General features: G+C 34.9%; 1 protein-coding gene across 1 annotated transcript in view; it reads right to left on the reverse strand.

The window, feature by feature from the left end:
• The window catches only part of LOC120522948 (prostaglandin F2 receptor negative regulator-like), a 125,516-nt gene that overhangs the window by 24,375 nt on the left and 86,132 nt on the right, over positions 1-15,009 (reverse strand). The window contains exons 5-6 of the mRNA XM_039743749.1: positions 14,190-14,612; positions 10,851-11,252 (exon numbers count right to left, since the gene is read on the reverse strand). Of these exons, the coding sequence (XP_039599683.1) occupies positions 10,851-11,252; positions 14,190-14,612 (825 nt within the window). The remainder of the gene's footprint in view (positions 1-10,850; positions 11,253-14,189; positions 14,613-15,009) is intronic.

Raw genomic sequence — 15,009 nt, forward strand, 5'->3', positions numbered from 1 at the left:
TATTAACAATGATGAATGAAGAGTCACTGAAGAAAAGAGATAGACAAGGTATGTCTTTATGAACCAAAATATCAATTACTATTAGATTTCATGACAAACTTGACAGTTTTACCCCACTCTTCGGCTTGTGTGGAGAGAATATTTTTCTTAAATGAACTGCGTCAAAACAAATAAAACAATTTAAAAGCGGAAACTACTAAAGAAAGACTCCTCGCCAAGCAAGGAGTAACAAAACATAACAACATTTGTACAACACAGGAACCAAAAGCAAATTAATAAGAGATCTTCAAGATCGAGCAATATACCAAAAATATTCTGAAATAGACTCAAGAATACAAAGATTTCTAATGAAATGGTAACAATCTATGAAGGTAACATTATTTGTAACACTATGCAGTACCTGTCAATGAACAGGCATAAATAATTTAGTTTAAAACTGCTTTATTGTATTTTATGTTATCTGGGTTTTTTATTGTGTATAATCTGGGTTTATCTGAGTGTAGGATCTTGTTTTTTTAGGACATAATTCTGACAACACAGTTTTGAACCATCACAAGCCATTCTCTATTCTGTTTTTCTTCTCATTTCTTCTTGGTATCCTGCTATGGCACTTGGTGCCACTGCTCTACTTCCAAGCTGTCTTATGTCCATGGGAAAGACACCTGAGATGCATTCCCTTTGGAATCAGAGGACGATTTACCATATTAGATGGCCCAACACAGACTTATACTGTATTTGGCCTAGATCTCCAGGACTGTTACTGTTTCTGAATTTGTCTTTTGATTTTGTTCTAACTGATTGTGGAATCCCCAGAAAGATTTAGAGTATTCTTTTACACAGGTATTATTGAAAAGAGAAAATTATCTTAAAATTGCAGGTTCATCTGTAACATGGTAACCTTTTCATGCCCTCATCCACATCCACATGAAAACTTTCCACCATAAGTATGACTCAAATTTAAATAATGTAAAATCAAAGGTCCGTGGTTCAAATCATTTGAAAGCCGTAAAATGTGGAAATTGCTTTACTTAAATTATACTTATCTTGAAGGTGTAAAAGTGAATTACTATATGCTGCTGTGATGGAGAGACCAAGGGTCTCCAAATATTTTTAATTCAAATCTCTGGATTATCGCAAGAGTGAATTATATTTAAAAAGAATCTATTTAAGAGGACATTTAAAATGTTGGTCTAAAGATTGTAGGCTAAAAAGACATGAAAAACAAAGCATTTTAATGACAGAAGAGCCCTTGCAATAATCAATTTACTCCAGTAATAATTCAAAGGCACCTTAACTGCTTAGCCCATTTCAAATAAAAACTACATTAACTAAGATTTATATTTTCTTATGAAGAAAAAGTGCCTTATGCTAAGAAAACAGCACATATGCATGTGACGATGCGGGTCGTCACAATGCATTCATTACAATTATTAAAAGAAATCAGTTGTAAACAACTGGTGTTTTTCTGTGTTTTAAGAGACTAATTGAGTTATCACTGCTACAACAAGTCATGTAAGTTGGTAAAGATGAGACAAGTTTTCCAGTTGCTTGAGTAAAATATAGTTGAAAGTTCCATTTCATTTGCTTATGGTGAAATATCTGTTTACCAAATTCAAAAAGGACTACCAAGAAGCCACCACTATAGAATATATGGTCTATAAAGTACAGCATTGTAGTAAGAAACCATTTAATGTTAAAACAAGCTGGCAAATATCTGCACTTATGATATCTCTGATCTAAGGCCATAAATAAAACTAGCTTTTATTCTGGCTTTAAGCCATTACATCCTCTATTCTGCACTATTTAACAGCCTACAGATCAATGACTTCTTGTTTTCAGCCAGCTGTTACAATTCATGCTTTTCTCAGATGGTGAATGACAAGAACAAATGAAGAGGCAGACAAGAACAAATGAAGAGGCAGAGGTTACTGTACATGTATTTTAAATTTCCCTTTGTCTTTATAACTCATTTTCTTTATTAACTCAAGCCACACTAGGTGAGGAACCAGGATGGGTACTAAGACCATCTCAGGGCAGAAAGAGGCGCCACACATGCTCACTATGTGACAATTAGGAAGTTTAACTTTACCTGCGTCTTGTACTTTGTACAAGAAAATGGAGAACTATAAACTACACAGGGAGACATTTCAAAAAGAGATCCATATGCCATTAGGCTCTTGCTCTCTGCAATGTCACTGGCCTACACTATTTATGCACAATTCTGTATTAAATAAAACCCCCAAGGTTAACTATATTTTCAGTCTTCAAGTAATCTTAAGCATATAAAATAAACTAAACACATGCTTATAAACGATAAAATAAGTTAGCAGTGAATCCATTAAGATTAAATAAAATGCCATGCATTGCTGTACATTAATTCTACTTGCTGTTAAAGGCTTATCTTACTTTTTTTTTTAAATAAATGTCAGTTTAGCAAGTAGCTGCTTTTTTGTAGCAAGAATGATGCTCTAATCATGAACCAAAGTACATCTAGACAAATCTAGACATCCTAGCTTCTATACTATGAATATACTTAAGATGATAGGATTATAACTTTCTTTTCAAAGTGCACTGAATTTACACCTCTCATCTAGAATGTCCAGAAGATCTTCTCAACTTTTAAGCCAATGTCATATTATGTGGATTTCAGTAATGTGGTTTGTTAGACTTGCTGACCACAGCTGCCAGTCAGGTTGCTGGATATGTCACATTTACTAACCAAGTGCTGCCCTTCAAAAGCACAGTTGTGCTGGCTCCTTTTAGTGATGCCAATAACATGTTGCCTAATGTAGCTAGGACTGTATGAAAGATTAACAGGAATGTGGAGTTCAGCCGCAATCTTGGCCTCTTTTTTCTTTTTCCAATCTGTTATTTTACATAAAACACAAGACAGCAGAAGGACAAGCTTCTCTTCTGTTCACGAGGTGAAAAACACCCTTGTTTCTTATTCCCTGCTGCTCCATTATAAGAATTGTACTTCCAGATGAGCATTTATTGTTTGTCAGCTTGTGTGCGCACAAGGCTTATCCCTACAACTAAAGACAAAATCAAACTTGTTTGATTTTATTAGAGTGAGTCAGAGATACACTGGAGTAAGTCATAGGGCATGTCTCTTTATGCGAGACTAGCTTCACGGAAGCAGCCCAATGACTGCCTCTGAATTGCTATGCTTATGTAAATAAAAACTATGACTGAACATCACTGGAAAAATCATCTAATGTGACACAGCCTTCAGCAGAGATAGACTAAACATAAAGGATATCCACAATGAAAGAAACTTCAATGAATTAACTCCATCAAATTTAAATGGACAATACATTTCATCATTGTGACCTGATATAAAGGCAATAAATGGGCTGTGGCCAAGAAAGCCAACATAGAGCTCTGGAACCTTTCACGGTTCTGCAAATAGAAAAAAAAAAAACACTGCCTTACTATTTAAGACATCTGAATTTCTTGGAAGAGTAAAAAAGTAAAAATGGTTGTACATAAAATTCATCATTGGCTTTTAGATTTAGTTTGGGAATCCTCAGAGGTCATGGCTAGTACTACTACACTTTTAAATTGTACATATGATTAAGATAAATACTGTATTAACTAACAACCTAGTTATGTTTACAGATGACATTAAACTAGTAGATAAGCAGGTACTGTGGAGTCTGTAAAATCATTTCAGACAAAAATGGGCAGAATTTCGACACTGGAAGTGTGAAAATAAATGTAAATGTAAAAGTAAGCACAGATATAAGATAGTATTAATGATATACTAAGAAAAAATATGACAGCCTTCTACTTCACACCAGGTTTATTCAATGTATGTGATGTCTCTGTTCTTCATCTCCATTTTTTGGGATGCTCTTTTACTTCCAAGAAAACAGGCACTTTTCTGGGCTCTACAGCTGCAAAAATCATCCTAGCTTCCATGTGGAAACCTAATGCAGTTGCCAATTTATTACACTGGATGCACTCATTCACAGAGATGATCCATCTGGAGCTAATTAATGCAACATTCAATAGATTTCTCTTTCTCTCCTTCTGTAAGAGCTAGGACAGATAAAATCCCTTATTAACTTCCCAGCTTCCTCTCTGCTTATCTTTCTATGCCAAAGCTGTACTACACAGGTGGGTTGTTGGCATGCAAGGAGTTCAACCATAATATGAGCTTTATTTCAAGGGTAAATTTTTATATTAAGTGTTTATTGGAGTTTTTACCCTTATGCCTTTGGTAAACACTTTAATTTCTGCAAATGACACTGAACGAATGTCTTTATAAAACTAAAATTATTTTTCTAAATGATTATAAACTTTTGCCCTTAGTTTTACTTTTTTAATTATACCATAGTGCAGAATAAATTAGAATTTATAAAAAAAAAACCTTCTATACAATGCATGCTAGTCAAAAATATGTGCTCATTTTTATTCGGCAAATGACACTGTTTTAATATTGATATGCAAATCATAAAAAGAAAGTAGGGAATAAAAGACTGACAACACGCAGAGCAAAATCTTTTTAAAATTAAGTAGTATTATTCTAAATTTTTTTTTTGAATTGGATATTTTTTTTATCAAGCACCTAGGAATTTCATGAAGTACAGTTAAAAAAGATTGAGGTAAGAACAAACTGTGTTGACCAATAAAAGTCAAATATGTACAGGATGTAAATTACAAATAAACAGTCATGAGTTTAAAATAAAATGTTCAGCTGTTTGCAATAGTTCATTGTGCCTAATCTACTGCTAATAACTGGTTACTGAATCAACTAATGCCAGGTTGTGCGATGAATATCTAACAAATTTCTGTTAGTTTCCCAATATTGAGCAAAAAGGAGCTGGTCCTGGGAGGTCTGGCACCACTTAAATAACCTTTTGGACCACCTTAAAGCATCAGAAATATTTACTCCTTCAAGTTCTTTGATGGGAAGCTTCTCAGTATTTATGTTGAACATGGCCCCGAGCAGGACTCAGTTTAGATTTGCATTTCTTTACGAGGTCTAGTTTTTCGTATGCCAACAGATTTACCTGCTGAACTTTAAGAATGAAATTAGATTAAGGAAAGGTCACATAGCATACAGGTAGTTAAGCATTTCAGTATATGACACATAAGATCATGATTTTTTTGTTTAAAAAAAAAAAAAAAAACACTCACTAGATTCTCAAAGAAATAACAAAATCTACATTTTCACAAATTTCACATTTTTCTTTGGCAACATTTACTGTATTATGCTTGTATTTTCTCCATAAATTTGTGTTAAGTATGGTCTAATTCAGCTTAAACCTCCAAATTGCTTATGTTTCATTTACAATAATGCTTAAAATTTGGGTGCAGGATTTAGCGTATCAAACACAGAGTTTGAAATTCATGTAAATTCTAATTTCTAATTTGATAATTTCCCTCAGCATACTGATTTGATAAGCACTCTTTCTTATTTCTTGCAAGAATACTCAACATCATTTTTAAATCACTATTTTGTAATTATGCCAAATATGTTACTTAGGAATTGGTTTATATTTTTCAATGTTGAGGTTCTGTTAAGGTCAAATGCATAGGATGGAACCTTCCTGTTACCATTGCTCTTGACTGGAATGTGCAGCTGTGGAACATAGCAATCAACTTCTCAGTTGAGTTGTATAAGTGTGTTAAGACTTATGGTGTTGTTTGATTAAACTGCACCTAATAAAATAAACAACTATTTACATTTGCTAAACTGAAGGCAAAAAACAGGCTGAAGTTTCTTTTTGCATGCCAGTAATACAGAAATTCAGGAAATTAACTTGGGATTGTTTAGTGAATTTATATTCAGGTTCACTCTTTTTTATTTAATGAACTGACAGCTGCCAATTCATTAAGGAAACACACAATTATCAGTTCTTTAAATTGTTTATAGTGGGCTGACTGTCTTTTAACCCAAATCAGACAAGTAAAATCATCGAAAAACACAAAAATATATTACAAGCAAAGCTAACTTGAGCATTATGAAAGCTGGCTGTAGAAGGCTGTCATTTGGTTGTGACAACAGTTCATGGTAATCGCAAAGCAAATATGTTCACTGGGAAAGTAATAGTTATCATAATTCTCAAAAAATATTATTCAAAATAAAAGCAGAGGCACAAGAACACACAAACTTCATCTAGACAATCAAGTGCTTGATTTAAACCTAGTATGCGGATCATTAAAGAGGCAGTGCTAACCAGTCTGCAATACTGTGCCACTTAAGCTAAGAATGCATTAATTATATTCCATCCATCCACACAGGGCGCAAGGCAGGAACAAACCCCGGGGCAGGGCACTAGCCCACCACAGGGCACACACAAACACACACAACCAAGCTCACACTAAGGACAATTTAGGATCGTCTAAATGTTTCAAATTTCTTAAAATAACAGCATTCACATTTGGAGCCTTATGTTGAAAGCTCAACTATAATTAAAGCTGCAGAAAATAACAGGAAAAACAGTATGATGTGGATTAAAAAACTACAAATACAGTACTTATTTTTCTCAACCTATTTTATATTCTCTAGATTTTTATGAATTACTCTACTGATGCCATATTTCCACGGAAAGTCGGTGTTTTTGGCCAAAATGTAAGTGGAAAATTATAATATTAAACAAATTAAAATATGTGCAAAAGTAAAGAATTATTTAAAGTTACAATATCATAAAATACAAGTTACTGACTGATAACTTTATTTACTCAACTTTATCAGTTATTCTAAAACTACTGTAAACATCAGAAAGAATAAGATGCGACACTGAAAAAGCTGTGTTTATTAAATTGTGGGTTTTTGGATACCGCCCACCCAACATACTTTAATTCCCACCCAGAGTCTGAAATCCCTGTTTATGTTAAATTTAAAGGCCACCCCCCCCTACCAATTTCAAGCCCTGGTCAACACTGTGTCAACTGTTTCAGTGATGTCACACTTTCAAACCTTACTGGAATATAAAATGTTTTTCTCAGTAAATATATTTCTAATGGGGCTATTGACATGAAATTTTCACCAGATGTCAGTAACACCTCAAGTAATCAACACATAACAAAGAAATCAAAACAAATAAGTCCATAAATTAAGTTATCTCTATATACATATAAAAAATCCAACGTCTGTCTGTTTTTTATGAGAGAACAGATTTAGATCAGGTTTTCTTCTATAATTTGCTTGAACACTCCGGTTGATTTTGCGACTTCTCTCATTGTGCTAAGTATCATAGCTCAGTTGTGGCACAGATTTATTTGTGCAAATTCGAGAGACAGACTTAGGGCCAAGGGGAGGGGGAAGCAGGTCCTCAGGAGTATGGAGCTGGGTGGGGCCATCCTCATTCACGTGCCAGCCTCTGTTCGAGTCGCTCTACCTCTTGCCATGTGTTGCAGTGTACCTTGCGTCGGCTTAGCTAACGCTGCCTGTTTGTTCGGCAGACATTATCATCTACAGATTGTTAAAGAGTAACGTTTTATGTTTTTAAAAGATCTCTCTTTAGAGGGTAGCTGCTCAGTGGCAGAAATATCACGGCCATGTGCTCTTCTCCCTACATGGGAGACGCTTTCCTGTCAGAGCTGAACACGATCACATACAGTGCCAGTGTTTGACGTTGGAGTGTACCTACCTTTCGCTTGGCCAGAGATACCCTGCCAACTTTTTACATTTTTAAGTTCACAGCTACATTCTCACCCCTTAGCAAAACCAAAAATATTTTATATCAAGAGGCCCTCGGATATGAAAGCTATCAATATAAATTCTTATCAATACAAATTATTACATTTTTTTAAAAAATTGATTTTTAAAGTTTGTCCTTTATCACTACTATCGCGGGCGGAGCCACGGGGGACAGCTAGTGTGTAATAAAGTGGAATAACAGAGGGAATACGTATTGAACATGCATACTGAAATTTATTTAATACTTAGTAGAAAAGCCTTCGTTGGTAATGACAGCTTCAAAATGCCTCCTGTATGGAGAAACTAGTCACATGCATTGCTCAGATGTGATTTTGGCCCATTCTTCCACACAAACTGTCTTCAAATCTTGAAGGTTCTGGGGGCCTCATCTATGAACTCTTATCTTCAGTTCTTTCCATAGGTTTTTAATTGGATTCAAGTCAGGTGATTGACTAGGCAACTTTATTTTCTTTCTCTGAAACCAATTGAGTTTCTTTGGCTGTGTGTTTGGGATCTATTGTCTTGCTAAAATGTCCACCCATTTTCATCTTCAACATACTGGTAGGTGGCATCAGATTCCTATTAAGAATGTCCTGGTACATTTCTCCATTCCTCCTTCCATCAATTATATGAAGTCTGCCAGTACCATATGCTGAAAAACAGCCCCACACTATTATGTTCCCACCTCTAAATTTCACTGTTGGTATGGTGTTTTGTGATGATATGCAGTGCCATTTCTCCTCCAAACATGGTGTGTGCAATGACATCCAAAGAGCTCAATTCTGGTCTCATCTGACTAAATTCTCCCAGCATTTCATTGGCTTATCCAAATGTTGTGCAGCAAACTTTAAACGAGCTTCAACATGCTTTGTGTTTAGCACATGGAGTCTTGCATGGTAAGTGTGCATAGAGGCCATGGCAGTTGAGTGCATTACTTATTGTTTTCTTTGACAAAACTGTACCTGCTAATTCCATGTCTTTCTGAAGCTCTCCGCGAGTGGTCGTTGGCTCTTGGACAACTCTTCTGATTATTCTTTTGACTCCTCTGTCAGAAATCTTGTGAGGAGCACCTGGTTGTGGCCAGCTTATGATGAGCGGAGTGGTGGCTCTGAGGCTAAGGATCTGTGCTGGTATCCTGAAGGTTGCTGGTTCGAATCTCCATCATTGGCAAAAGATATCCTATTCTGGGCCCTTGAGCATGGCCCTTAACCTTCAATTGCTCCAGGGGCGTTGTACAATGGCTGACCCTGCACTCTGACCCTAAGGGGTATGCGAAAACTAACAAATTCCTAATACAAGACATTTATAAGGCGAAATAAAGAAGAAGAAAAAAAAAAAAAAGTTATTTCTACGGATTATGACCCCAATGATTGTGAAGATCTTGAGGGAGCTCTTTGCTTTTACCTATCATGAGGTGCTCCTTGTGTGACACCATGGTAATAGAAAACCTTTTTATAGGCCATCAATTAGGGCTAAACCAGCTGATATTAATTTGCACTGATAGGAGGCAGGATTGTTTTCTAAATACTGACAGATTTCAGGTGGTTTCTTGGCTTTCCATGCCTTGTTTGCACCTCCCTTTTTTCATGTGTTCATGGCATTCCACTTTATTACACATATTTTATGAATTTATTTGTTTTAATTTCTTTCTATGTGTGGACTACTTAGGTTGTTACCGATATCTGGTGAAAATTTCATGCCATCAGAAATATATTTACTGAGAAAAACATTGATGCATTCAATAAGTATTTTTCCTACTGTATATTCTTAAATTTTGTACAATACACTAAATCTGTTAAGTTCACTGTAATTTATAAAACCAATAAAAAGGCAGAGGAACCATCTTAGACTACATACTTATCATTTATTTGGAGTGATTTCTTATCATTCACTTTTTTGCTTTTGCCCTTTTAAATTTAAAGTATATATCATTAGCTTTGTTTGAGATTTTAATGTGTGTAGCACGTGATAACACTAACCAATTTGCATTTAAGCATAATAAACACAACACCTTACCAGTTCTTGTATATTTGCTGTAGTATTTGTCTAATGCAATTGTGACTTGATATAAATTCTTTGCATAAAACTATATATTAAATGAATCAATATTTATCTAATGATAATAATAAAGTATTTTCTGAATTATTAAAATCTGTTATTAAACTTCATTTCTGAGTGTCAGAATTATCATTGTTGAGCTGCAATGATTTTGTTAGCTTGCAGTTTATCTGCTAGCCTTTTAAGTGACCATATTTACTTAAGCTTTTTTCTAATCCGTGAAACATGAAACCAATTTACATCATTCGTCTACTGTCTTGTGGTTTAACAGACTAAACTGGCTGCCTCATATAGAGTTAAATTAAAAGCAAAAAACTGGAAAATTACATCCAACACGAAAATCAGGAACCACTTTTTCACACAAAGTTTCTCATCAATTTCGGTTATGCAGTTCAACCAAACATTTTAATCACTTTAAAAAGTCAGATGGCTAAGGTAAGCACATTACTATTTGCTAATAAACTGAGATTCCAATAATCTACAGTAATATGTGAAATATGTTATATCTTAAGTCCGTAAATGAACCCAAACTTTGGTAAATATGAATGAATAGCAAGTACAGTATGTGATGCACCTGGGGATTTGCAAGTGAACTATAGCAAATTGAGAAGACTCTAAAAATTTGCAAGTAGCAAAATTAAGGTAATTATTCAAAGAAATAGGTGAACAGTTTCTAAAACTACACACATTGCTGTGTTCAGTGACAAATATTCAACTAAACTGAGAATTCAAACCCAAACGTCTTCTCAAGTGGATTCTAAAGAATGAGTCTTTAGAGAAATAATTTTTTCAGCATTGGCATAGGCAATTTTAACTACAGTGCCTCCAAAGCTGGTGGCACTGAAATGTAATTCTGCACAATAAATAACTATAATTAATTACCTCATGACTATATTGAAACTAAATTTAATTGCTTTAATATAGTTTTTGTTATGATCCAGCTGTCATTCTTCATGCATAGTTGCTCGGTGGGTAAGGCAATACTTTTCAACGAAATTAAACAATTTTTCCATACCTTGGAAATGCAAATAAATCGTAGACCTTAATCCACAAAGCTGAAACGATTTATTGATACGCAATCATAAAACCTACTAAAAGACAAAAACATATAAGGAGACTTATGTGTCACATGCATTACCTGATTGTTCAAAAGCAATTTTGACTTTGTTGGAAACACCTGTTATAGTCTCGGTCCACGTGTTTCCCACATCTGGTGTCCAGGCAGAAATGGAACAGAAATAAAACCCAACATCAGAGATTTGCGATCCATACATTCGAAAGAGGAATGCTGTCTCTCCTGTTTTCTCCAAAACCACGCTGTCAAGCCGATGTTTGTCATTCCATTCCTCCAGATTAATTATAGAATCCTTACTCAGAGAAATTATTTTTTTGGTTTTACCACCTGCATACTCCACATTAATAACTACAGAGTAGCGTGGGGTCTTCAGGTTTTCCCCAATAACTTTACAGGTCATCTCAAATGTTTCTCCAGGAGAGAATACTGCTCTAATTGGAGTTGCAATCACAGCAAGCTTTGGATCTACAAAATACAATAAGAGTAAAATTAAAATTCAGCAAATGATTCATATATCTATCAGTATTTACAATGTAATTTTGTATTTAATATCAACTTTTGATCCTTAGCTAGTAATTTGTAAGAAGAATAAGCAAAGAATTTCAACCAGTGAACTCTGAGAAGCAGAGGAATTTACATTTTCTGGTTCAGCTCTTATTTTACTGACTTGTAAAGTACTCCACAATAGCCTCCTTAGCACTATGTTACGAATTTTTTTCCAACCAGAAAAAATGTTATTACGTGTAAGAGAAACATGTAAATGTCAAAATAACTAGAACAGGAAAGGTCTGTTTAGTGTTCAGTGCTGTACTGATTCAGTTATTGTGCATGTCCTTTGTGTAATATGCTTTGAAACAATCACCAGTGCACTCCCCAATGTTGTAATAAAGACAGTGCAAGTGTATTCTTTTGCACACTTTTCTTATATTTTTTTCTGTTGCTTGCACATGCAAGGTTATAATGTCAGTGCATGAGCTGCATACTTGTAATCGACAAGCCCCTTCTGTTATTGAAGGCTACCACAGTTCAAGGCTTAGTGACTTCTACATTTCCCCTGACACGAACATTGACAGTTTCCAATGTGAACAGTGCTTAGGGGGCCTAACATCTTGCTTGTCCTTGCACTTGATGAAAATTATTTTCTCTTTTTTGTCACGCTGCTACAGTTGCACTAAAGTGAAGCTTCACACAAATAATTTCATTGGGCGTATCACAGAAGTATGGTCATACAGTAACGTATCATGCATCTGTTTCACTTTCCGTGTCAATGTCTGATGACCAATTCACATTGTTATCACTATTGCAGGATTTGAGCAATGGTACTGTTTCCATTTGTTCTAAAACTGTCTTTATGGCTTTTCATTTGCAATAGTTTTTTTTAGGTCCCTCCCACTCTTGAATATTGATGAGTTACCTTAGAGTCACCATAAAGCATAGAGATACTTGTTTTTTGCAGCGTGATGTTATTTTAAGCTCTAAATGGCAGCATAAAAACTGTTCTGAGAGCTATTCGTGTTTAACAAAGCATAACAGTACATGTCCTCCCAAACATGACTTAGGTTTACCCATAACTGTATAAAATTACAAGCCCAAGTCATGCTTGGGGTTAACGCCATGGAAGTTAAAGAAAAAATGGCTTGAAGCAGAAGTTTGCCATTTTATAAGTCAAAGTAATTTTCTTATAATCATGGTATATATTAGCTTGCCACATGAAACTGTATTTTAAAGTGAAACATATTTCAACTTTTAAAAAATAACTAGCCCACTTGTATGCTTTATAATGGAGGTGAAAAGGTACCGGAATACCATCATAAAGATAAAAATAACTAACATCCAGTCACCTAATCTTTGTATAATACCATAAAAATTTATCAAATCATTTTCAAAAAACAGCCACAAATCAGCTTTCAAAGTTGAAGAGATCTGCCCACCACGTCTAGAACATGCAAGAAACTATAAGAAATCACAGCAACTTTTCAAACTCTTAATAAGTACACCTTTGAATTGTAACTGAAAAGATTTGTGTTTATTTTATCATTGTTGTATAAAGTAATGGATTAAACCTCATAAAAGTGATAATGTCTAAAAGGAAACTGTAAACATTAAAAAGTTTACACATGCCAGATGCACAACTCACATATCGCAACTTAACAAGCTTACTGAGATGTGCATGTGTGTTTATAAAGGCTTTTCATTTTACAACTCAACAGATATCTATCTATACAACTGTATACTAGTACAAATGTTTAGCACAAAATATTAATTAAAACAAAAAAAATTATAGGTTGTTTCTGATCTGACTTAATTTAAAATGCATAATGCTAATTATCTTTAGAATTATATTCACATAGCATGTTTTTGGAAATATGTATCCTATGTCAAGTAATGCTATAAAATGCTTTGATGAAATGAGTTGGTAATCAGTGTTTTTCAAATGGTTTTACAAAATAAAAGGAATGAGGAAAACCAGATGCCTTAGAGTTTCCTGTGTGAGGTAGTAGATGGGGAAATCACTCAACTTTTGCGGCTCCATGGTGACCTACAAGAAAGCGCAGAGCGATAGGAATGAGGATATTTGATGTGGGGGATTATGTGGCAATTGAAAAAGATATGAAGCACCATTTGATACTAGATTATATGTTTATACAAAACTGTGTCGATGTGCATAATGGATCTGAAGTAGGAGTTCTCATGAAGAGAAAGGACAATGTAAGATATTTATCAGTTATTAGGCATAACATTGGTGGAATCAATAAATGGTCAGTAGTCCCAGTCAAACTGAGAGAAAGAAAACAGGCACATTCTTCTTGCTACATCTGGGATGGGCCATTAGGAAGAAACTTAAAAGATGTTCTGGGAACAGAGAGAAATTTAGGAGGAAACATAATGAGAGATTACCACTGTTTATGCACTAGATTGCAGTATCTCCATTAAAACCATTTACATGTTGATACAACGGCTATAGCAAAAGCTTGGATTTTGATCTCATAAAAAATATCTGACACTTGATTACTGACTCTAAAGGGTATCACTGTATTAAAGCCTTACGAAATTTTTGGTCTAACATCCAAACTCAACCAGCCTGGTCAAGGCTGTCCAGTATGCATAGTGTGAGTCAAAAAGTTAGCATAAGGGCAGGTCCCCTGATGTAATTGGAGCAGGGTAGAAACTAGTGAGCACGGAACAAAACCCTGGGTTTTACTTTACCTTTGCCACATTTCTGCTTCATTATTCCTGTACTGTTTCCTTTCTGTGCATCAGTTTTTACATTTCATGTAAACCACATTCTTTAAATCTGAAAGCTTTATTTATACATCCATAGTTATTTGTGGTTGTGATTCACCAAATTGTTAGAACTATTATAAAAATCATCAAGTAACAAAGGAAAATAATACCACTTACTGTCTTGTTTCCAGAAAATTAGAGAAGTACTGGAGGAAACATTTTTTGTCTGCACCCAATTATGATTCTTTATCTGGGTCCAAGTGGAGATAGTACAGAAATATTCTCCTCGATCAGTGTCCCGAGTGTGCAGTATTTGAAGTTGAAATGCTGTATTTTCTGTCTTCGTGAGAACAATATGTCCATTTCTAACACGTTCACTGTAATTGCTACTGGCCTGAAGAACCAAATTGTGGTCTACAGAAGCAATGTTATAAGTGATGAGTGGAACATCTCCTGGTAAGTTTTCCTTGAAGTACCATGAAACAGCAAGTGTGGCGTCATTAACATTTTCATCATTTGACATCTTGCACTCAAGTTTGGTTGGTGCACCAGCCAAGTCTGGGTTGTTCAGAACAGTATGACTAACTGTGAAAGAAGGCTCTGCATTACAGGGAGAAAAAAGGGAAAAAAAATATGATAATTTCATAAAATCATAATACATATATAAAGGAGAAACCTAAACTGAATTAAAAAACTGAAACATGCAGATACAAGTGAAAGCTCAATTATTTATTGGGTTAATTCAGTCACAACTGCCTTCATGAAGCATTTCTGCTTACTTTAAGTGCACCTCTAGTGCCAAAACTATATGTTACATTTCAAAGTGGCTCCTGTGATACATTGCCTGGACCTGAGGACCACTAATTTGGACTTTGTACTCACTTATCCACTGACTAAAGCCTATTTTGGACCTTTTCCCAAGCTTCTTCTTTTCTCACTGCTAACTGCTTCATTCATTCTGACAAAGACAAAGCTAAGAAATAACTGCACTGGACTG

This window comes from Polypterus senegalus, chromosome 2, assembly GCF_016835505.1.
Source record: "Polypterus senegalus isolate Bchr_013 chromosome 2, ASM1683550v1, whole genome shotgun sequence".
NCBI lineage: Eukaryota > Metazoa > Chordata > Cladistia > Polypteriformes > Polypteridae > Polypterus > Polypterus senegalus.